Consider the following 25,062-nt stretch of genomic DNA (forward strand, 5'->3'; position numbering starts at 1 on the left):
GTCACTTTTAGTTTCATGACAAATGTAATTAGATATTAAGTGGATTAGATATATAAAAACACGTCCTGCTATTCTTTAAATTATGTAGGTTACTGACCTAAATTGCTCTGAATTAATTATACAAATTAGTTACTATAAAATGAGAGTAACAAAAGTATAACCATCAATATGGAACATGACAGAAATAACTGTTTCATTTACAGCACTAAATGCTGTACTCAGATAGAGGGAATATTCTAAACAGGGACCTGTGAAATGGGTTCTCCGAGAGCAGAAATCATAACCAGTTAATCTCTGGTCAAGTAAAGCTGAACTCCTTTGGATTTTGTGGACTTTTCATATAATTTTCTTGAAAACAATACTTTGTCATTATACTTTTTTAAGTTTCTTTAAATTTCTAGTCCTGGAATTTAAATTTCTAGCCTAGTTATGAAATTATCTAGAGATCTCCTATCCAGATAGTAAGTAGGATTACTCTGCTGATGTAGGAGATGACCAAGCTGAGCCTGAGGGAGGGGTCAAATACATCATAAGTCACGAGTCCCTGAAATAAGCAAAATGTTAAAATGTTATATTTATGTAATTACTTACCAGACACATCCAAATTATATTAAAATAACCAAAATATCTTTACAATTCCTAAGGCATGTCATCACCTTTGAGCACCCCTAATGTTTGGAAATTGAAAGCTGAAAAATTTGACACGCCCTACAAGTGCGCACCAGCAAGAGATCCAAGTCCAGCCCACCATGAATGCCTTTATCTCCCGCTCAGTTTTCCTTGACCATTACTTGATCAGATTCTTCTAGAGCTTAAGCTTGCAATAAATCTTTATACTCATTTGAACTGCCTGAATCTCCTGATTTCCCCAGAACCTGACATTGCCACCTGCCAAGACATCTTTAAAGTGTTTATCAGTAAAATAGTCTCTAAGCACAGCCCCCCAAAATTGTGCAAAACAGGAAAACATTTGTTTAAAGTTATAGCCATCAGTCTAGTGCTCTGCTCAAATAAAAATGTTTCATTGAAGTTTTTTTTCCTTTTAAGATTCTGCCAATGCAAAGAATATATTATACTTTGTAAATAAATTATTGAACTTCTAGAAGATACTTTTAATTTTGATTATTGATATGAAAAGCCAGTTAATAAAAAAGCTATTACAAAAGTAGTTTTCAAATGTCCCCAAACATTCCCCATTTCCTGTGATGGCAAGTCAAAGGGCAGCCATAACATTGACCACACGATTTATCTTTTAGAAGTTCAATGCTATTTCTTTATAACTTTTCATTCATCGCCAAACCAATACTTTTCTGTCTCATGCAGCAGATCTAACATCAATATTCTCCCACTCTTAAGGCAATATCCTGGGCTAGCCATCTTTCTGTAAATTCAGAATGCAATTTTCTTCCACATAAATGCAATCAATCAGGTTTCAAGCATTTTCTCTCAATATATGAAAAGTCTGGCAATAGGAAACACCATCCTTGCAATCTTGAACACAGTAATTATGCTTTTGATTTTTGACAAACCTGTCCATGAACAGGTAATTTAATTCTGATTGTTATGAGGTTCATCAGACATACATAGTTCAAAATCTGGGTCATTGTCACTCTCTGCCTGGCTGGTACATTGCAACTTTTTCATCTGTTTTTGTTTAGGCTCAATTTCTGTGATGGCTTTGGTACTAGCAGACTCTCATCATGTGGCACTGGTCTCATGGGTGAAGGCAGTTTGGGGTATTAATTGATTTCTTAATTTTGGCAAAGAAACCAATGACGTTAGCCAGACATAAGTCTATCACATGATGATTCTGGCCTGATCATCGGGACAGCAAACTATGTTCATTTCTGAGTTCCTCTGAGCCAAGTTCTAAGCTCACATCTTGCACAACAAATACGTTTTTCTCTCATAAATGCAATCAAATTCCAGGTTTAGCAGATTTTCTCTCAAATTTATGAGAAGTCTGTGCCTGCCCAGAAGCTGAAGCTCATGTTCAGTTGAACCACAACTTTCTGAATTATCCCATTGTTGGGTGGGAATCCTAAAACGCAGTGAATAACTAACCGGTGGCCGGGACCTCTTTCACAGGAACAAGCAGGCCTCTCAAAGGCAAGAGCTAGAGCCTGAAGAGGCCCTTCCATCCAGTCGCGAAGAGGTCGGTAAGCAAAACAAGAGCCCTAAAGCAGAGGTCTCCAACCTTGACCACTTGAAAACTTGTGAACTTCCAACTCCCAAAATTCCTCAGCCAGCTTTGCCGTAATCCCATACGGCACGCAAATTTTAACTGGCAAAGGTTTGCTGGTTGAGGAATTCTGGGAGTTGAAGTCCACAAGTCTCAAAGAGGCCAAGGTTGGAGACCCCTGCCCTAAGAATGGGGGAGGGGGGAAGCAAAATAGCAGCCGAGCTTCTTCAACTGACTGGCTGGCTGGGAAAAAAGCCACGAAGAGCCCTCTCCCTCTCAGGCCTTCTGGTTATTAAAAAAGAATTGGCGAGTGCCCGGGGCACAGAGAAGGGCGCAAGGCATATGTGTGCGTGTGAGGGGAGGGGGAGAATTTTCATAGCAAGGTAGGCCCAGCCAAGACCGGCTCCTAGGTCCCGGAATGGTGGGCCCGAAAAGGAGAGTCTGAAAGCGGAGCTCCGAAGGCCAAGGCCGCCAATTCCGCTCAAGGAACCACTTGAGCGCTGAGGTACGGCTCTCCCAGCTCCTCACAAGCCCCGCAGAGCCGACGACGGAGACCCCTTTTGAATCTCCCCGCCTCCCTACGTAAAAAGGATAATTTCTATCCGCCCATTCCACCTTCTTGACGCTTATAAGCTAACGGCGCTGTCTGTTACAATAGCGGACGCCCCTAGCGTCCGTCAGCCAATTAAAACCGGCAGGCGAGTCCCGTATGGCACGCAAATTCTAACTGGCAAAGGAGTCCCGCCCCAAGCGGTTTCTTTTGGTTTCAGTTTTAGCCACACACCCCACCCGCGAGACATATAGGAAGCACTGAGCCGCATGTCACGTGAGCTCTGGTCATATGATCATCGCAGTCAGGATGAGCTGTTGGAAAGGAGTCGGGACGATGGGGTTTCACGTAGCTTTGGTGTTTTTCCTTGGGGGAGCGGTGCTGGGGGGATCTGCGGTCAGATGCGGCTATCAGGTAAAGATTCAGTGGAAACGGGGGAAATCGGTTAAAAGTCTGTTGTCAAAAGTCTGAGCTGATAAATAATGGGGTGGGATAGTGGGTAGCTGCATAGATAAGGTTCGGTATAATTTAGAATAAAAAGATGGGACTCTGATATGGAGCGCAAGATCAGAGAAATAGTCGGTAATCTTCCGCAGGACACAACAGAAGAATTAATTCAAAGTTAAGGATCTGTATATTAGAGCTGTATAATACACCCCCCATATTAGGAAGGAATAACAATTTGAAAGAATGCATCAGTGCAACGTGTGGGAGATGAAGAAACATGTAATAACATGTAATAGGAAATTACAAGATTTGGCAACAAGAAGTCAAGTAGCAGAAACCACAAGCACTGACAAAGAATAGAATAATAGAATTGAATTGCATTGCATTGTATTGAATTCTTTATTGACCAAGTATGATTGGACACACAAGGAATTTGTCTTTGATGTATATGCTCTCAGTGTACATAAGGAGAATAAAATACATTCATCAAGAATAAAAAAAATACAACACTTAGTGATAGTCAAGGTTACTAATAAGCTATAAAATCGTATTAGGAAACAAATAAAAATGAAATAAATTGAAAGATACAAGCAATATGGTTATAGTAATAAGTTGGAAGAGACAGATACTAATAAGGAAGAGAAGAATAATAGTAATATAGTCTTAGTAAATTATTTGACAGTGCTGTGGGAATTGGTTGTTAAGCAGAGTGATGGCATTCAAGGAAAAATTGTCCTTGTGTCTAGTTGTTCTGGTGTGCAGTGCCCTAGAGTGTTGTTTTGAGGGCAGAAGTTGAAACAATTTATGTCCAGAATGTGAGGGGTCTATAGATATTTTCACAGCCCTTTTTTTGATTCATGCAGTATACAGGTCCTCAATGGAAGGCAGTTTGATAGCAATTGTTTTTTCTGCAGTTCTAATTATCCATTGAAGTCTGTGTTTGTCTTGTTTTTGTTGAAGTCTGTGTTTGTCTTGTCAAAGGTCAGCTTAAAGCTTAAGCAAGATATACCGGTAACTCCATAGGGCCAGAATGACTCATAAGCCCAGTGATCAGCAGAAGTAGCCTGCAGTACTGCACTCTAACCATTGCGCCATCGTGGCTCAAAACATTAGGGTTCCTTCCTTTTGCATAACAATTCATTGAGAATATCAAAATTTGTTTTCTTTCTCAAGTAGACAGAAGTGTGTGGTTCAGATTTTGCTGTCAAATTGTCCTTTTGGAACTGTCCTCAACAAAGCCTACCTCAATAAAGCTTGAACGTTCCAGCAAGGTATCTCTGAATATTCAGTGCCTTTCTTGAATATAGAGCATTTCCTCAAAACAGAACTGAAGTGCTCTCCATCCAGCCTTGACGTCACATAAAAACTATACTGACCTGAAATTGGCTATCTCATTGCCCATCCCTATTCCACCTTTTTTTCCTTTATTCAAATGACTATAGTTACCTAACATCCCTCCAAGATAATGATTTTACATTCAGCTAAGGGAGACAAGGTTTCCTAAGGGAGATGAAGAGAAAGCAAGATTATGGAGACGTGGCATTAAAAAAAAATCTTTGGCACATGTCTATAGATAGGTGCAAACAGGGAAAGCCCATAGTTTCGCCACAAGTTTGCGTTTCAGTGCCATATATGTTGGAAGCTATTGTCATATTTTGTGGCAGTAAATAATGAGATTGGGGGAGGATATGCATGCATGCAGCCATGACTAAAAAGAAGTGGCGGCGTGATATTGTCTCCCAATTCTATTTCCAGAATTTTTCTGATGAAATCCGCTAACCTCTTTATTCTTTCCTTATTATGTAAATTGTCTAGATGATTAAGGATCCCTATAGCTATACCACAGTGACTTGTGGAAGGAGTTGCAAATTTCAGTGGACCAAAGAATGATAATCCAGTGGTGAAATTAATTTTTTTTTACTACTGGTTCTGTGGGCGTGGCTTGGTGGGCATGGCAGGGGAAGGATACTGCAAAATCTCCATTCCCACCCCACTCTGGGGAGAACCAGAGGTGGTATTTGCTGGTTCTCTGAACTACTCAAAAATTCTGCTACCGGTTCTCCAGAACCTGTCAGAACCTGCTGAATATCACCCCTGATGATATCCCTTAGAAAAGGAGAGGCAGTCAGTTTTTCAATAAAACTGGCCAGTACTTTGCTGCTTTGTTTTTCTGTTTCCATATGCTTCTCTTAATCTGTAGATCTGGCAATTTCATTCTAGGCAACAAATCCTTCTAATCTCCAGGTTCTGAGAAACTGCTTTATTGAAGGTCACCTGGCTCATTTACTGCATTCTGGCTTAGAGTTCACCTGCATCTGATTGTCTATTTTTAATGTTCCTGCCCTTGACACATCCTGGGTCTTTTGCTACCATCTGCACAGGATGTCATAAACTAGACTTTCCCATCTGATGATCTCTAGTATGTTACCGTGTGTCCTGAAAATACAACCTACCCTAGTCCAATTTCACGCCTGTGCCTAAAATAAGCCCCACCTAAAAATAAGCCCTGCTTAAGCCCCATCCCTCATCTGGTTGTACAAGGTAGGGGGAAGCACAGGTGTAAAAATCAGGTTGGGTGGGGGGATGGAGTTGCCCCACACTCCCCACACACACTTACCTTAGAACTGCCACAGCCAGGCCTCCCATTCCCCCACACCTGTCACATCGCTGCCCGGCTTCTGCAGCCAGATGCCAGAAGGCTTGTAGTGCTCGTGCTGCTGCTTGCTGCAGGATACTGCAAGGCTTGTTGCACTGGTGCCACTGCTCTTGCATGCAATGGCACGACACACCATGCAGTATCCTGCCACCAGCAGCAGCAGCAGCGCAACAAGGCTCATGCCATCCTGCCACAAGTGGCTCCACCAACACGAAGAGCCTCAGAGTTCTGCCATGGCAGTGGCAGGTATCTGGGCATGGGGTGCATGGTTGCGGTGGTCCTAAGGTAAGCGGGCAAGACATCCCCTGAAAATAAGACCTGGTGCTTATTTTGGGGGCTAAAAGAATACTGGGTCTTAGTTTTGGGGAAACATGGTAGTACTCCAATTTCCAGAATTCACAACCAAGCTTGAGGATGGCACTTGCTTGGGAAAATCTCATGTGCAACAGATAAAAAGGCATTTTGGCAAATTGTTCACAATGGGAATTTTATGGTAGCTTGACCTTTCCCAATCTGATGCTCTCGGGTTGTATTTCAGTCACTCATAATCTCTAGCAGCATAACTAATGCTGGCTGGGGATGTTGGAAGTTATGGTCAATCCCATCTGGAGAGCACCTGATTTGGAAAGCTGAAATTAACTCCAGCCAAACTCTGTATTCTTGTCAAGGCCAAGTTGCATTTCAGCAGCAACAGCACAGGCCATTGTGGAAGTCTTGAGTTTGCATTTCCTTATTGCCCCTGGAAATCTAATAACATTTTGTGGTCTTCAGCTGAAGCAGTGGAAACCTTGAGCAACCATAATAGAGCGTTATAAGCATTGATGAAATACCAATAAATGGGCGCCTTACTTTTCTTTGGGCTCCATGTTGTTTGGGGCTGTCCAGTGTATTATTAAATAAGTTGTGCCAAGTACATTTGGGGCAGTTTTTTTCCTCTTCTTCATCCAGATACATTATACGTCCTAGGTCAAATTGTAAAAAATGCTTGATTTGTGGCAGACAGACTTAACTTTCAGAAGGATCAGCTTAAGCCTAATGCCACCAGCAGTCCAGATGCCCTATACATCAGTTAGGATTGAATGGTCTTAAGTAAAAATTGGCAATACATTTCAATCTCCTTTCCTTTTGAATGCTTTATGCCTTCTCTCCCACCACACTTCCTCCTACCTATAATTATCCTTTCCTCTATGTAAGTTCCTCTTAGCTCTCCTCTCCCAGCCAGCCTAGATGTGTCAGCAATATACCTCATGTTTAGTCACACTTCACTCTTCCAACTTCATACCAACACTTGTACAACCTTTGATTGACTTCTTCCAGTCAACATATCATCCTTTCAATGTGCCCACATCTAGTTTACTGTGTCCTTGTTTCCTCTTAATTTCCAGCACCTGGCTGCAAACTTTTCTGCCACCACTTCTTTACTCTCTGCCTTTCCCTCACAGAGGAGGACCAGTCTTCCTTCTTTCTCAGCTCTTTTCCAGGAACTCTTCCATTCCTCTAAAGTTTTACAAATACCTCCAGGACAAAGTCGGAATGAAAGCAGTCTTCCTCTGGGAAACTCACCTGGTATCTTCTATGGTTGGTACCATTTATACATTTCCATTTCTTCAACCCTGCTTCTTTCTTTCTCTTCATTCCTTTTTGCTTTCAATGCCTGCTTATTTCTGTTTTTTTTCTTCCCGTTACCTGTCTCATCTTTCTCCTTTTAACCAGAGCATCCTAATATCTATTCTATCACCATACTGTTGCCATCTCATCTCCACTACTCCTCAATAAATCTTTACTGCAGACAGCTGGATGGAGAAAGATTTAACAATTGACATCCTGCATAGGGCACATAACCCTCAACTTGCAGTCTCTCCAGGAAGCAACTCCCCTGATGAGGTATAACTTCTACAGGTTTCGTTTGTCTGCTTTCTCCTCTGTCTTCTGCCTGTCCAGTTGAATCTCCTCTCCCCACCCCCACTCTTTCTGTCCAAATCCCAATTTCTTTCTCTACCAACTCTCCTTTGTCTCATCTTCCAATCTCACCACAGTTTGCCATAATACAATAGCCAAAATAATAGTAAATGATTTCCCATTTAGGACAATAAGAGCATAACTTAAGTCAGAAACAAATTCCATAGTTTAGAGGGGGACTTGGCTGGGTTGCTATAATACAGTAAACCATGAAGTGTCCAATCCTGTTTATAGGTTAATAAAGCCTGCTGGGCAAGTCCAGCTGGAGAAGTTTGAAATTATAATAGCAGAATGAGAACTCGGATCTTGTCTCTGTAGCCATTTAGAAAGTAGCTTCTGCTTTTCTTCTTCGAGTTGGGGGAGGGGGTGTTAATGGGTATGAAGCATTTTGCTCTTTAGGATATTTGTATTTTTTGTTCCCATATATACCCACTATCCCCAAGCAACTTCTTCCCCCAAACCCCATTTGCTGTCTGGGGCAGGTGGAAGTTGGGATTTGGATGTGTCAGGTTTAGATTCTCCTAAAATCTCTCCTGCTCTCCAAACTTTGCATTCAAGTGTGTTTTCCCGAAAATAAGACAAGGTTTTCTTTTCTTGTTAAAATGTTTTTATTTTCCATTTTTCATTTTCATACAGTCACATATATACTGTGCATAACCGGAGCCATACAACATTAAATGGCCTTATCTTCGGGGAGGTCTTATTATTTTTGTGGTGCAGGACGCAGCGAGCGTGGTCACCTCATGGATGCTGCAGTGTTGCAAAATTTTCGGGGGAGGGTTTATTTTCAGGGGAGGGCTTATTTTAGCGCATGCACTCAAAAGCCTGATTGGGCTTATTATGCGGGGAGGTTTTCAGGGAAACAGGGTACATTCAGGAGTACTGTACAGTACTTTAAAAAAAATTGAAGACACAATGTTTCAGGTTTGCTGAGTTATTTAATGATTTTGAAAATGTTATCAGTTTTTTCCCACTGCATCCTCTATCTACTTTGTAACTACTGTATTGTTAATTATTATGAAAGTCTTGTGCTGAAACAATAGATGATAACATTAGTTCTTGTTTTTCCTTGTCTGGAAATATTTTGAATTAGGCTTAGAAACACCCAGCAAAGTGCCCTGGTCCCAGCAATTGTGAGCCAGCCTTTTATATTTTATTGGAATATTTAGCCAGCTATTGGTAGGTGGTGAAACATACTTAGCAAACTGTAATATTTCCCTCAGCCCTAAATTTGGTAGTGGTTCTTCCAGCAAGTGATGATTTTATTCTACCGCTATACAGACTGAACTTCAGCAGTATACTGAATATACTTCAACTCCAGGCAACCGACTGGACCTCCAAAGGTCCTGATTCATTCTTGGGTGGGCCTCCCCCTCCCTTGGGAATACTAGAACTGTTGCCTAGGTTGGGAAGTCCAAAGAGCATCATAAAATATGGCAGTGATCAATTACTTCTTTCCTTTTGCCACAGGAACCTTATGGATGCAGTGACCAGGAATTGAGCTCAACTCAAATGCATCTTTACTATTTAGTTTTTATGACTGCTTCCTTGGGGAGGGGCACGGTCTTGCAGGGTTTCACATCCTCCTTTCAGATCAAATGTTTCTTGTTTTTCCCTTCCTCTTATTAGTCCTGCCCAGTGACGAAACCTGACATGCTCAATGTTCACCTTATCCCTCACACGCATGACGATGTGGGTTGGCTGAAGACAGTGGACCAGTACTTCTTTGGAGGTGAGTTGAAGCTGCCATATGAACTAGCAGGAGGAGCCTTGTAGCAAGATCCAGCAAAGCCCTGGAAAGGAAAAGAAGGTTTTGTGGTTTAAGTTAGTGCCAGCCTTTCCTGCTGTGCCTTGGAATTTGGTGCTGAAGTTGTAACTGCTGATCAAATCCAGTAAAAATTGCATCTTCAAATTGCCTTCCCTGTTTAAAGTAAGCAAATGATCCTAAAGGAACTGAAGATCTTCAGATATTTTGGTCTTCAGTTCCCATTCATGAGCTGCTGTAAAAGGTAGTAGACATTATGAGATGTCTTAATTCTGTGTTTGAAGAAAATACTGGTATGAAAGAAGCTGCCTTAAAAAATAAAAGTAATTCCTAGCAGATAGCAACTCTCATTGTTTTGTATACTGTTTTCTATTTAATCTTTTACAGCACTCTTTTCTTAATAGACATCGGGAGACCAAGGTTCAAAAATCAGGAGCATCTCCAAGACTATGTGGAGAATTCATGATTGAGGGGCATTTTTTAACCAGGAGGGCCTTCTGCTTTTAGCTATAAGGGCAGCCAGAGCCGCTGGCTCTCTGCTGCAGTCTCCTGCCCAGCTCTATTTCCCAGTTTCCCTTTCCTTGACACGCATTATCTTTCAGCAAAATCACTGAGGCCTTGGCTCCTCCAGACTGCAGCATCCTGTGTGGGTGAGCTTTTGACTCTGCCTTCCAAGGAAAGAACAGAGTCATGGAAACAGAAAGTTTCCAATGACACATATTGTCCTTTAGACACAAGTAGTGGTAATGTACAAAGTCCCAGGTGGGAATATTTAGCAGCTTTTCTGAAGGTCATGTCTTTGTATTTTCATGAAATTCTCATTGCCAGCCAGCAAGGCCAGTTATTGTGTTGATTGGGACGGCAAAGCAGCACAAGGCCAGGAAGGTGGCTTTGTGGCTGATGGTGGGTGCAGGTGCAATGAAGCCAGGCTTTCTTTCAGAAACGGGAAATACTGTAGACCTGTGATTATGACAAGTGAAGACCCAGCCTTCCTCTGCTTCTTGCCTTGCAGTACGCAATGACATCCAACATGCCGGGGTGCAGTACATCCTTGACTCTGTCATTCCTCAACTGCTGGCTGACCCCAGCAAGCGGTTCATCTATGTGGAAGTGGTATTCTTTGCTCGCTGGTGGGGGCTGCAAACAGAAGCTATGCGCCAGGCTGTGCGGCAGCTGGTTGCAGAAGGTGAGCAAGAGGGACTGCACTTGTTCAATCAATTGTTGACTTCCCCGAGTCACATGTGACATGGGCCCATATATCACGAGAAGGATGTCTTGGGCAGAAGCAGGGAACTCAAGGGAACAGCAGAGGATCCCCACCCCACCCCTGGGGATTATACCGATACAATGACCAGCTGAAAGCTTCTGCTGCTTTGCAGTGTAGGTTTCTAGTTCTGCCATATTTTGATCATTTCTGTTTTTCTTTCTGTGTTTCTCACTCCTTGATAGGCCGCCTGGAGTTCGTGAACGGTGGTTGGTGCATGAACGATGAGGCATCAGTGCATTACAGTGCTGTCATTGATCAGATGAGTCTCGGGCTCCAGTTCCTGAAAGAGACGTTTGGAGAATGTGCCCGACCCCGCGTAGCCTGGCACATTGATCCTTTTGGGCACAGTCGGGAGCAGGCTTCTCTCTTTGCTCAGGTCTTGCAAACTTCTACAGTTGCCAGAATTTGTAACTCTTATCCACTCCCCTTTCATTCCAAGTTTGTGGATATGTAAGACCTCTGTAAATTATCAATTATCCTATGTGTTGGGATCTCCCAGTTCATTTAATATCCCCTTCTCCAAGTTCAGGTTACTTATATTCCCTCACTTGCCATTTTCCTCAGATGGGCTATGATGGTTTCTTCTTGGGCCGTATTGATTACCAGGATAAATCCCACCGGGAGTCACTGCGTGAAATGGAGCAGTTGTGGCGTGCAAGCAGAAACTTGGATCCACCTGCGGCTGATCTCTTCACTGGTGAGCATGGTTGACCTGGAAGAGATCTGGAAATGTAGAAGACTTAAGTTGCAACCTTGCCAATGTAATTAGCTGCCCATTCAATTAAGAAACAGCAAATGATGACTAATACCATCAACAACCTGGTGCTCTGCAGATATTTTTGCTCACAAGGCAACAATTGATGGGCATTTGGGAATTGGCCTTAAATTTTGGCCGAGGACTTGGTTGCCTACCAGGGCACATACATTAATTTCAGTGGCCCAAGTAACAGAACTGTGTGTGAATTGACAGTGTCAATTTTATATATGTCCTAATGGACCTGAGCATAGGTTAGCATGACTCCTACGTCTGTATTATTGCCTGGGTTGCATCAGTTTTTGAAGGGCAGATCATCTATATGGAAGAAATGCATATAGACATGTGAAAAAGTAAGACATATAAGTATATGCCCCATGCTGAACTGCTGTCTTTGTTTTTTTTACCAAATATATCTTCTGATTATATGGCCAAAACTTTTATCTTGTTTGACCAGAGGTTCTGGTCTGTTGGTCATGTGATAAACTTCTGGGGTTCTTAACTTCTATCTGTGCCTTTCATTCTGCTCTTGCGCTGAACCATCTGAAGAACTAGGATCTCAGCAAGTGGACAGTTGTAGGCAGTCTTCACTTCTTGATGATCTTCTGGATAATGGAATGGTAGATGTTCAATTGGTTGGTGATCTTTTAAAATCCCTTATAGGCATCTCTAATCTTTTTTCCAAAGGCCTCTGAGTGCTGTTTTGCTCAAAATCTAGTTGGATCATGCGCTTCAACAGCAAAGAGCAAATCAGTCTAAATATCTGAGGTTTAAATAAAGCAGGTTCCTCCCAGATCCTCTCTAACAATGCTCTGATCATTTGCACCTCATCTGATGGATATGGTTCTAAGTTTAGAAATTTGGAGTTTTGATAAAATTATGGGCGTACTTATTTTTTCCACATTCGAAATTATGTTTATTACAAAATGGACTACAACGCATAAATATTGTAGTACATATTCATTATTTTACATTCCCTTTATATATCAGTCTTGGTGAAATGAAGTTCAAATATATTTATGTTGAACTATGTTGAAAAAAAATGGAGATGTACTTTTTCACATCCCGCACATGATAGCTGTATTCACCAAACTGAAGCATTCCAGATGTGCTGTGTTGAAATTTTCCCATAGGATCTGATTTCTTTTCCAACTGTTGGTAGATGGAAGAGGGGTTCATCAAAAGCATGGGACTGCATCAGCTGTAACCACTGATTGTGGGTCATGCTGGCCTAGGCTTATAGCAGTACAGTCTCACTCATCTGAAGGAAATCAAGTTGGTGTAGAATATTGGTCCTTTGCTGCCTCGTTATTGTGTTTTTAACAATTGGGGCATGGAAATTGATTCTTGGAATGTAACTTTCCCCTCTCATTTCTCCTGTCTCTTGATAGGTATCCTGCCAAATGGTTATAACCCCCCTATGTCTCTCTGCTGGGATCAGATCTGCTCTGACAATCCTATCGTGGACGATGACAGTGATGAGAACAATGTGGAAAATATAGTGGCCTATTTTCTGGGAACTGCAGCTGTCCAGGTGAAAACAAGGGGTGATATCAGGGAAGATATCCATATTTGGGAGTAAAACTAAGCTACATGTGACCTCTTGATCATTTCTAAAGATGTTATCAATTGAGAAGTGGCCATATATTATAGCAAAGTACTGAATGCTGAATCAAAGTATTTCCACTAGATCAAATGACTACTATAAGCTCACTAGGAAACCTTAAGCTATCTGCCATTCCTTGTTTCCTCCTCATCTCATGTGTAATAATGAATTTTTCCCCTAGATTCTTAGGCACTAGACGCGTTTGAGCATCATCTGCTTGTTGCATATGTTACTAACAATATTCCTGGGGATAGGAGGGGAGTGGTTATGTGACAAATAGACCTGCTTACTACTTTTCAATGTTCTCTTCAGGCCAAACACTATCGCACAAACCATATTGTCATGACAATGGGATCTGATTTCCAGTATGAGAACGCCCTGCTGTGGTACAAGAACATGGACAAGTTGATCTATCATGTTAATGCACAGGTACCCTGGGGTGGAGTATCGGCCTGTCTTTTTGGAAAGAGATACTTTACCCAACACGAGGCCTCAGAGTTTGAGGCTCCACTAATTTAGATGGGAAGGAATACAAGAGAATCAGGCCTTCTGAGGGATTTTGTGGCACAAGTTGGAATCACACTAGTTTCTGTCTCTGGTTGATGTAGTTCACAGAGAGGCATACGAAAAGATGCCCAGAATTTTTGAGGGAGGGGGTTGATAAATTTGCCAAGAGGAAATGCAAATAAACATGTTTCTTTCCTTGGAATATGATCTTCCAGCAACTGAAGGGCAGCCATGTCAATGTATTCTACTCAACTCCAAGCTGCTATCTTTGGGAGCTGAACAAAGCCAACATGACATGGTGAGAGGACTGAGACAGGCTGGCTAGTAGGCTGGCTAGTATTCAGAGCTGTTCATTGCAGTAGGATTGTTTTCAGAGGTGCTGTCTTTGCCACTCTCTTGCCTGAGCAGGTGCTTAATTTGGATCCTTCCTTTAAGCTATCCTCTCAATGTTAGCAAAAGAACCTGGGATTGCTAAGTGGTAAAAGCAGATGTTTGATGGGCCCAGCAGGCAGCCTTAGCATCTGAGAGGCATTTCTGCTTAGTTTCATTCAACCTCCTTTGTTTCTTGTGAACTGTCATGCTTGATCTATCCATCTCCTGATCTATTATGCTTCCTCTTTGCCTTGGCCATGTTGGAACTGTGAAATCATAGCACTTCTGACAAAACAGCAGGAAAGTTTAGTAGTCCCCTTGAAGGCAAACTCTTGGTTTGTCCCTACTTCAGGCATTTACAAGGGGGGCGGGGTGAAGAAAGACTCATTTTCCTGCAACTGTCATGAAATAATCGAGAAGTGGAAATCCTTTGTCACAGATTGAATCTTCCCTACAGAGCTAGAAGTTAGATTAAGGACAGGTAGCATAACCTCCCTTTGATTTAGGATCACAGTTTACCAAAGTAGCTTCTGCTAATGGCAATGCTTTTGGATTTAGGGAATAATAATTGAAATCTTAAAATATTTGAAAGGTAAAAGTTGCCTACTTTTACTCTAGATCTGGGTTAATCTGCATATCTTTGGCTTGGTTTTAAAAAATCCTTCTAGTTCCACAGTGTACACTTGAAAGAGAGTAAAATCAGTTTCTACATCCATATAATTTTATTTACCCATCCAATGTCATCCTAATAATTATTAATTTCCATATCACAAAAGGGAAAAATAATACTAAGAAACACATTATGTCTTTCAAACTTTTTTCTGTCTTAAGTATCAAGATAAAAAAATACATCAGTGAAGATGGATTTCACTCAGGTGATGTTGCTGCTTGTTTAGTATAGTATGGCCTTTATTGTCATTGTACATCATTTTGAAACTAGGAGAAGGTTGACATTCCACATCCAAAAATGGATTTTGGTTAACTGATCTTATTTTGAACAGGTCTATAAAATACGATGACTTCTTCCCATATGCCGATGGTCCCCATCAGTTCTGGACAGGCTACTTCACCAGCCGACCAGCTTTTAAACGCTATGAACGCCTCAGTAACAACTTCCTTCAAGTTGGTAGCCTTCATGTTTTCTAAATAAAATGTATCCTGGTGGTTTGTGGTTCTCTGATTCAGTGGTTTTGTTTTGTTTTGTTTGCAGATCTGCAACCAGTTGGAAGTGCTAGTTGGCACAAAAGCAAATTTCGGGCCTTACGGCAACGCTAATAGTTCTGTGCTGCGTATGTATGTGTGCTCCTTGAGAGTTGACTGGGGCTTTCACCTTGAGATTTTATTAAGAGAGTGACTATGGTGGCAGTTGCCATGAGAACCATCAGATCAATTAGGAAGAGATGTTATGGCCAATGGCACCTTGGTTAGAGGTAGAAGCCAAGAATAAAAACAATGGCCATTCAGACAGCACCAATACTCTAAAGGTAAAGGTAAAGGTTCCCCTTGCACATACTGTATGTGCTAGTCATTCCCAACTCTAGGGGGCGGTGCCCATCTCCATTTCAAAGCTGAAGAGCCAGCTCTGTCCGAAGACATCTCCATGGTCATGTGGCCGGCATGATTTAATGCCAAAAGTGCACAGAGTGCTGTTACCTTCTCACCAAAGGTAGTTCCTATTTTTCTACTTGCATTTTTCACGTGCTTTTGAACTACTAGGTTGGCAGAAGCTGGGACAAGTAACAGGAGTTCACTCTGTTATGCGGAGCTAAGGATTCGAACTGCCAACCTTTCTAATTGACATGTTCAACGTCTTAGCCACTGAGCCACCATGTCTATAGCCTCTAGGGACCCCATTGTTTTACTATGTGATACCTGTGGTCTTTTTCTTATAGGCCAAGCTATGGCAGTCGCTCAGCATCATGATGCAGTGAGTGGCACAGCAAAGCAGCATGTGACCAATGACTATGCCAAACAGTTGTCTATTGGTTGGGATACCTGCCAGGTTTGTGCATGAACCAGCAACACCCCCCCCCCCTATTTCTCTCCCACCACGTATGTATGGGCACAAGCATCACTGCAGCTCTTGGACAACATGATACAAAAAGAAGTAAAAGCACTTTCTCTGGCTGTAAAAATGTTTCTTGATTTTCACATGTCGTAACAGCAAGGGCTGAGATCCTTTGACTGATTTGGGGCATATATACATAGCCAGACTGCATTCCCTTTATTGTGATAGCCACCGAATGTTGCTTAAAGGAATCTTCCTCTTTTCTTTCATGTTCGTCTATCCTGTAATCTTGTCATGAGATCTTCCTATATGCAATTGATTCCAAAGGGGGCATATTTCTGAGATATCAGAGCTATTTTTGGCAGTGGACATTTACTTGGTTTTTGTTGCTTAACTTTGCCCATGATGACCTAGAGGGAAATGCGAAAGCCACTTTTAGTTTTCTTCTTGTCAATGTTTGCTTTACTCTTGAAGTGGCTTTGAATCCAAGACTTTGCGTAAGACCTTCACTGATTCTCCCCCAGTGGTGCTTCTTATACACTCACAACTTTCTGGCGGGAGTAGAGAACTTAACTGCTGTTTTTTTCCCCCCTGTCTTGGCAGATTGTGATGAATAATGCCCTTGCCAATCTTCTTGGCAGCACAGAAAACTTCATCTATTGCACCTACCTCAACATCAGTGCCTGCCCATTAACCGAAGCTACCCCAGCTGTAAGGGACCATCCATTTTCTCATCTTTCATTTTGTGCAAGACTTGAAATCTGGAGCTTCCCAGGTCACTGCTCAGCCTTAAGGACTCTGCTTGGGTTCTAGAGAGCATGGAGTTAATAAATTGGGATGGTATATAAGTTATATAATGGTATATATGTTCTGTTAAATAACCAGGCTCCTTGGCATCTGCTGTTATGTCTTCCTTTGCTCAACATATTTCTTCACTATCTTTGCAGTTCAGAGTGATCATCTATAACCCTCTGGCCCGTTCTGTGGATTGGAATGTCCGACTGCCTGTAAACGGAAGCCATTATTCGGTTGTAGCTCCTGACGGTCAGAATATTTTGAATGAGGTAAGAGGTGTTGGTTTGGAGAGCTTTAGGCATTACTGTGAATTCCGGTGGGCCATCCTCCTAATCCCCAGGTGTTGCATGGAAGCCACTAACGAAGGTCAATTAGTGAAACTCTTTAAGGCTCCACAAGAAAGTATTTATGACCCAACGGCTTGCTCATCATCACAGTGTCTTTAGTGTCTTAGTCATTTACCTGTTAAAATGGTTACACAACTAGCCCTGATTTGTTAAAATGTTTATCAACAAGCCCTGGTGGTGCAGTGGTTAGAATGCAGTATTACAGGCAAACTCTGCCCACTGGCAGGAATTCGATTCTGATCGCCTCAAGGTTGATTCAGTCTTTCATCCTTCCAAGGTCAGTAAAATGAGGACTCAGATTATTGGGGACAATGCGCTGATATTGCAGTTGCGCAGAGTGCTATATTTGTGTTAGAAGCGCCTACAAAACTAACATCAATTGAGAATATTAATTTTTATGGGTTAGACAAAAGTCTTGCCTGCATACTCTTCTCTGCTGGTTAAAGTGTTAATCTATCTTTGTGTAAATTAAAGCCTTGGAGAAAGTCCTGTAATATCCTTGAGAGATCCAGGCTCCTGTTGCTCCAGGGAGTGAAAGGAAATGCATGCCAAATTATTCTGCTCTGAACAAGGTTGGGGTGAGTGGGAGGGTTTATTCTGCTGGGTTAACCCTGAATTGTTGATAATCAATTTCTTATCAATTTATCTTATAAAAAACCCAATCTTACTTTTTCCTTGCCAGCTTATCCCTGTATCAAGTTTCACCCGTGCCGTGCGGCATAACCGAGGCAGTGCCATCAATGAACTGGTATTCCAGGCATCTCTCCCACCATTAGGCTACAGAACCTATTCCATTTCCCGGTTGTCTGGCAGGGATTCAGCACGTCCCAAGCTGCTGAAAAGACTGCGTCCTCAGCAGGCTGGAGCCCATTTTACACCGTTGATTGAGAATGAGGTACATGCTGATCTTCCCTTTTTCATTTGGTTAGTGTATTTTTCCTGCACTAGGGAAGTGAGGCTGAAACAGTTCTTAAAGTAAAATCAAGAGAGATACCAAAAATTATCTTGTCAAATATTAGATAGTGAATAAAAAGAGATGCTCAAAATGTTCCTATTCTAGAGATAAGAAAGTGGCAAAAAAAAAGTTTTTGAAAATGAACTTCCTGGATCCTCATTTGTTGCCATTCAGACTAAAAATCCAAACAGCTGTTCTTGATGGTGCCTCTGATATAGTATTTTTGGTATGTTTCTGCTCCAGCATCTGCAAGTTCTATTTGACCCCAACACAGGACTGATGAAGGAGATACGAAATTTGGACAAGAACATCTCCTTACCGCTTTTCCAAAGCTTCCTCTGGTGGGTCAGATTACTTTGTGCTTGGACAAGTGAATGTCTGCTTTGCTTCCTATGGTGGCTAGTGGTAGATGCATTTTTAGGATGGCTTGGCATTCCTTATCCTCTGCTGGGATTAGTTAATGAGTTCTTGGTCTTCATGTCCTTCTCTTGGCTGACTTCTCCAGGTATAATGCCAGTGTTGGAGATGCATCATATTCACAGGCGTCTGGAGCCTACATCTTCCGTCCTGACACCTCCAAGGCTTTCCCCATTGCCCAGAAAGTTGGTGTATATCAAATAAAGGTAGGAAACATTCAGAGTCATCTGCTTCAAATTGATCTGTGTGCCCAGTGACCCAGGAGGTTAAGTCCTGCTGAGGATCCCATCCCCAAGAGTTTTGACCTGCATTGATTCTGTGGTTGGTATTTATCATAGGAGCTACCATCAACCACTGCTGTGAAGTAGCTGCCTCTACTGAGTTTCTGTAGAACTATAGAAATGTAGCTCTGATAGAATATTTGAGCTGGTCTGTGACTGTAATAAAGATTAATGGATTGGTTGGGGAGTGATAAATTCAGACTTGCCCTCGATGGGTTGTACCATTATTGCATTTTTTAGTGCTTGCCACTCAAAGCCAGTTGCAATGGAGCAACATAAAAAAAACAAAGTTACCTAGTTACTTGCTTAGTGGAAAGAGCACAATTACTAGAACAACTTCTCCAGATAAATTAGATTCCCCATCCCTGAAGAGCAGGGATGGCAGTCATAAAAGACTTATAACTCTCAACATATAGCCTCCAATGGATTATTTGTATTTTCAAACTATATTCCATAAAGCCAGATTTCATAAGCCAGATTCTGGGAGATAGGCAGCTATATCAATTTGCTAATATTAATTTTGCTAACCTGAGTTCCTAATAAGCTAAATAACACAACATAAACCGGTAGGCATCATATTCTGTAAGCAAAACTTGGCTTCTTCATGCTAAAGCTTTGCAAGGATTGCCGTACCGTTGCTCCTGCAAAAGCTACCTTGTTTGAGAATCTAAAGTAATATTTGTCGTAGACTGAAGGGATGGCAGAAACATTTTATAGGCAGGGCAATACTATAATTTGCCACTACTGCAATACTACAATTTGGAGGGATTTGAACACAGATGTATGCTTGTTTACATTAGAGAGCCTTTTGTTGATTTTTGCACTATCTGCAGTCTAATCTGATCAGCGCTCAGTGCGGTCCTACCTCAAGATGTTAAGAAGAGAAAAAGGGGATGCCAGAAGGAAAATGGCCGATGTCTCATTTGCCCCTCTTGACAGAGTGGGGCTCTCAACAGTTTTCACTTGAAAGAATGTACTTTTTGGCAGGCAAAGGGTTGCTAGCCCCGATATTATGGGTTTTAAAAAAGAGGTTAAATTTTTGCTGTGCCTGGGTCCATTTTTATGAGTGGAGTCTTGTGGGAATTGCTTTTATTTTTTATTTCTTTTTCATATTTAAGAACTGCTCATCTCCCTCACAGAGGGAGCTTTTGGCCTTTGATGCTTTTATCATTTCCAACAAATGCCACCTCTGCTGGAGGAATTGAGTTCACCAAAGCTTAATATAAAACCAGCTTTTGTTTTTTAATTAGTCGGAAAGGAGAGTTTTCATTTTTCAGGAGCTGAGGCGTCTAACAGTAGTAATCTGATTTCTTATTAAAATATTTTCTTAAAGCTCCTCTCATTGCCAGAAGGTGGCATCTGTTGTATGATTTGAAGCCTTTGAGTTTAAAGGAACCGTAAGCACTCTTTAATAAGCCTAGTATTTCTTTGTGTGTGAAGCTGCTCTCAACTCATTTGGGCCTTTCTACTGCCAAAAGGGAAGCCATACTTTTGAAGCCAAGTGAGAATCATAGCAGTCTTATGTCTCTCTTTGGCAGACTCAAGTGGTGCAAGAGCTGTATCAGAACTTCTCTAATTGGTGTTCCCAAGTGGTGCGCCTCTATGCTGGGCAGCCATATGTTGAACTGGAATGGACAGTGGGACCCATTCCTATACAGTAAGTATCAGAACATGGTTGGGAGGGTGGAGAGCTTTGTTGACCTTTACCACAAGATTCTGGCTTCCATGCTTTGCCCTAGGGATCAGTATGGCAAGGAGATAATCAGCCGCTTTGAGACAAATCTGCAGACTGGAGGCCATTTCTACACAGACTCCAATGGGCGTGAGATCCTGGAGAGGAGGTATGGGGTTAGGAACTGGAAGATTCATCAGTCCTTTGACCTGCAGCCAGAGCTATACAGCGACTTATTGTGCAAACTGTTACCTGGACATTTCTGGTTTTGAAATGCTTGGCCACAACATATTCAGTAACCCTAAGCAAAATATTAGACTTCACTGTTTCTTTATTTACTGTCCAATCCTGTATGAGCAATGTAGCTTTCCATTCTGGACACCCTTTGGGTCTGTGGACTTCAACTCTCCCAATTCTCAGCAATGACCCTATACAAGTTGAAATCCATGGGTGGGGAGAGCACCTAGGCCGGGCAAGGCTCATAACAATGGCTGAATTTATCCAACAAGCCAAACTAAAATTGCAAAGATAATTTGTAGGAGCTAAAATACCAATCATGGCCTTATTAAGCCCCCTTTTTGTTCATTTTGCTGTGATCTTCCTCACTGTCTCTCACTTCCATTCATAAAAGCTGGGGAGGGGGGTGCACCTTGATTTTTGCAAAGTTCAGCCAGATGAAGGAAATCTGGAAGTTAATTTGCTCTCTTTCATTCCCTGAGAAGGCGTGATTACAGGGCCACATGGAATCTGAGCCAGACAGAGCCAGTGGCAGGCAACTACTACCCTGTGAATACTCGTATCTACATCAAGGTAATATCCCATGGTTCCTGGCAGCGTTGCTTGTTTTTGGTCTCCCTATAGGACTATCTGACCACACAAGCATAATAATGGAATAATATGGGTAGGTTTTTGTCTTATGTAGGTTGAATCCTTCAGTGATGGGATCACCTGTAATTCTGCAGCATCTCTGTAGAGTGGGGTTTGTCCATGCATGGAACCATGCAACCTTTTTGCCTTTTTTCCCCGTTTCAGGACCAAAAGACCCAGCTAACAGTGCTGACAGATCGCTCACAGGGTGGCAGTAGCCTTGCTGACGGCTCTCTTGAACTTATGGTAAGCATAGTAAGTTGGTAGAACAACAGAGGGAACAAGTACTTTCTGTAATTGCTTCCAGTTACAACTGTGGGAGCCAACTTCTCTCCTTGATACTTGAGCTGAGCACCTCATCTAAAAGCTGAGCACCTCATCTAAAATGTTAGTCCCAAAAGCAGAAGAATCCATTTCAATAGATCAGGGGTGTCAAATTCAAGGCCATCCCATGTGGTGCTTAGATCTGGCCCACAGGGCCACCCTAGAAACAGCAAAGGACAGGCCCAGTGTCTCTGTCAGCGAAAACGGAGCTCAGGAGGGCTGCGGAAGGCCCTCCCGAGGTCTGTCTGGTTGCAGGAAGCCATTGCTGCCAAAAACGGAGCTCGGGTGTCATTTTCACTGGCAGAGCACTTGGGCCACCACAGGCACCCCTGACATGAGTAACATTGAGTCCCCCCCCAACAAGGTCAAACACAACCCGGATGTGGCCCTCAATGATATCGAATTTGATACCCCTACAATACATGAAAGAACATAAGACTAGGAAATTGAGGTAAAGGAAATCAGCAGCCAAAGTAGTGAGAAGTCTTCAACCAGAAGAAAAACCTGTATGTGAAATTGTAGCAAGACTAGTGGTTAAAAGAGTTGATGTAGTCAGTTACTTACGTTTTAGGAATTACTTGTTCTTCGGCATCTTCAAAAGACATACTGTATCCCTCCCACAGCACCAGGCATTAACAAATTGAATTCTAGTGCTTGTCTTGTCATTCTTCTGCTTTCCACTTTCGTGTGTGTGTGTTGCTTTCAGGTACACCGAAGGCTGCTACATGATGACAACCGGGGTGTACAAGAGCCATTACTGGAATTTGGTGAATATCACAATGGACTAGTGGTGCGAGGTCGTCACCTTGTATTCTTAGACACAGTGGAATCATCAGCCGAGAAGCACCGTCTGTGGGCCCAGCAAGAGTACATGGCGCCACAGGTGGTGCTGACACCAGATAGTCATGACATTGTCAAAGAGGTGAGGGAAAGAAAAAAGACAAGCAGTATTCAAATATCCCCAAGTCTTCTTTATTAGTAGTCAAAAAATTTTTGAAACAAATGACAGATGGTATTTCTAAGATTATTTTAATTTTGCGAGGTTTGGAGTGCAAAGCATTCCAAGGAGGACATTTGAGCTTAGCACTTTTCTGCAACGGTTTAAAAGTAGTGGCACCTTTTCCAGGGCTTATGCGGCAGCTGCCAAGTATGGTTGCACAATCTAAGGCAAATACATGGCTGTTTTAAAGAATTTTGGACAGGTGCTGCCTGCATCCTTCCAAATTCCAAAGCTCCATTAGTTTTTAAATGTAAGTTTAACTTTTTAAACTGATTATCCTTTCTTGCTTTTCATAATTTGCAGGTTGTTTAGTATCCAGTGGCATTCCTTTTGTGTTGAATGTTTATATTTTATAGGTCAGTTACATTATCCAACATTGTGGCTTTTCAGGGATAGTAATCGGACAATAGGTTTGTTAGTCCAATACTTTCTCTCTCAATCCACAGTTCTCTGCTCTCCGGCATGCCCTTCCTTTGAATGTACACTTGCTGACATTGGCCCAGTGGGAGCCTGATGCTGTTCTCATCCGTCTAGAGCACCAGTTTGAATATGGGGAGGCAGTCAATGGCTCCTTGCCTGTTGCCATTAACTTGCTGGTAGGTTTCTTATTAGAGAGAATCAAATCAGTAAAGGCATGAACTGTTCTCTGTCATTTAGCTGGACTAAACTACCATCAAAGTGGGTAATTTCTTAAACTTCAGTATCCTGTACTTAGCTTTTTAACTGAATTTCACCAAACCTATCAGGTAGGGAAGCATTAGTATCTCCATCCTGCAAATAATAGTCACAATTGCTTGTGTTTTCCATCGCCCAGTTTTCCTTGCTAGTATCTCACTTTTTTAATTAGATTTATGGGGCACGCAGGATATATACTGGAGAGAAGTTTGAGATTATGCTAGTTGAAGAGCAGAACTGAAAAACAGGATTTAGTTGGGTGTGTCAGGAGGATGAAGAGAACCTGATCAGAATGAGTCTAGCATTGAGTGTCAACTGGAACCAACATCCCAATCTAGATTCTTAGTCTGTTTTTTCCACTTGGTCAGAATTTGTTCTCTTCCTTCAACATCATCTCTGTGCAAGAGGTGAACTTGTCGGCAAACCAGAAGCGGGAGAATGTGAGCAGACTCACCTGGCAATCAACTCAAGGTGAGGGTTGAAGCGGAATTGCAGATCTGTCCCTACAGTAGTCTCTATTGCAGGGGTGTCAAACTCACCGCGTCATGTTGCCGTCTTGTGACGCTTCGTGACGTGACACAATGGCCCAGAGGCTGCCAGTTTGATATATATCCTGCTCTATTGCATCAAGGAAACTGGTACTTTCATTCATTTTTTGTCATAATGTAATAAGCGTAATTGAGTTGCACTGAAAGCTACTCCAAGGGACCTGCTCTAAGATATCTTTATATAACCTGCAATTAGTCTTACATAGGCTACCTTGCTTCAAAATTTATGTCTGGCAGCTTTTCCAGAGCCCAAGTGGCCTCCCTAGCCTACCCACAAAGCCTGCATTTTGTATGACTGGGCAAGAGTTGGCCATTAACTATCAGCTAATTCCCACAATTACAGCTCTTGGAATGACCTTTTTTGGCAGGAATAATACTGTAAATCCCATTGTCTCTCAATAACTGTTGCCTTTCTTGTTCCTTCTAAATGTCACAATGATATTCTACCACTGTTTCTCATCCTCCTCCTATCCACAGGGATGGCAGCGGAACGACGATCAGGGACTGTCCTAGACCCAGCACACATTGAATTATTTCCCATGCAGATCCGAACCTTCTTGGTACAGATCAGGTACTAAGGCAGGCCAACGCAAGAGATGTAAGGAAGAATTTAGCCTGCCTTTTAGTCCGAGAAGTATTGTCTCAAGGAACCGCAGGACACTGGAGCCTTCCCCCCCTCCTTCCCCCAGGAACCTGCACAAGAGAGAGGAAGTGGTTCCTCTCTAAGCAGGCATTGTCTTGTTCTGCGAACAGAGGATGCCCTTCAGCTGCTTTTAATGCCAGATGGTATGGGTAGTAGGACTATCTTCAGAAATTGTCCTGATTTTTTTTTTTTACAAATGAAAAACGAGATCACTGTTAAAAGACCACACCGGTCCAGCCTTCATGTCCTCAAAGCACATCCATAAGAAACAAGAATTGACCGTCCTTACAGAGGGTTTTGAAAGTGCTAAATATTTGGACTGCCTTAAGTACTATCATCTTTCTAATAAATCTCTTAAATACATATAACTATTTTGCATATTGCCTCTGTATTTCTTCCTGTTAAAAGTTGGAAAGCAATTAAGGCACCAAACTAGAAGCCAGGTGACTGTGAGTCCTAGCTTCA

The 25,062-nt window shown here is 42.1% G+C and overlaps 1 protein-coding gene across 1 annotated transcript; it reads left to right on the forward strand.

Moving 5' to 3' along the window:
- The first annotated feature begins 2,948 nt into the window (after positions 1-2,948).
- Positions 2,949-24,965, forward strand: MAN2B1 (mannosidase alpha class 2B member 1). Its single transcript, XM_032209141.1, has 24 exons — positions 2,949-3,146; positions 9,424-9,526; positions 10,572-10,745; positions 11,009-11,202; positions 11,391-11,523; positions 12,972-13,114; positions 13,499-13,615; positions 13,909-13,991; positions 15,067-15,187; positions 15,276-15,354; positions 15,958-16,067; positions 16,677-16,784; positions 17,021-17,137; positions 17,898-18,110; positions 18,414-18,511; positions 18,676-18,793; positions 20,407-20,525; positions 20,608-20,709; positions 21,263-21,350; positions 21,573-21,653; positions 22,438-22,653; positions 23,178-23,327; positions 23,775-23,877; positions 24,432-24,965. Exons 1-24 carry the CDS (start codon positions 3,024-3,026, stop codon positions 24,530-24,532), a joined length of 2,994 nt encoding a protein of 997 aa, XP_032065032.1. The 5' UTR covers positions 2,949-3,023; the 3' UTR covers positions 24,533-24,965.
- The last annotated feature ends 97 nt before the right edge of the window (positions 24,966-25,062 follow it).

The sequence above is a fragment of the Thamnophis elegans genome, chromosome 2, assembly GCF_009769535.1.
Source record: "Thamnophis elegans isolate rThaEle1 chromosome 2, rThaEle1.pri, whole genome shotgun sequence".
Lineage (NCBI taxonomy): Eukaryota > Metazoa > Chordata > Lepidosauria > Squamata > Colubridae > Thamnophis > Thamnophis elegans.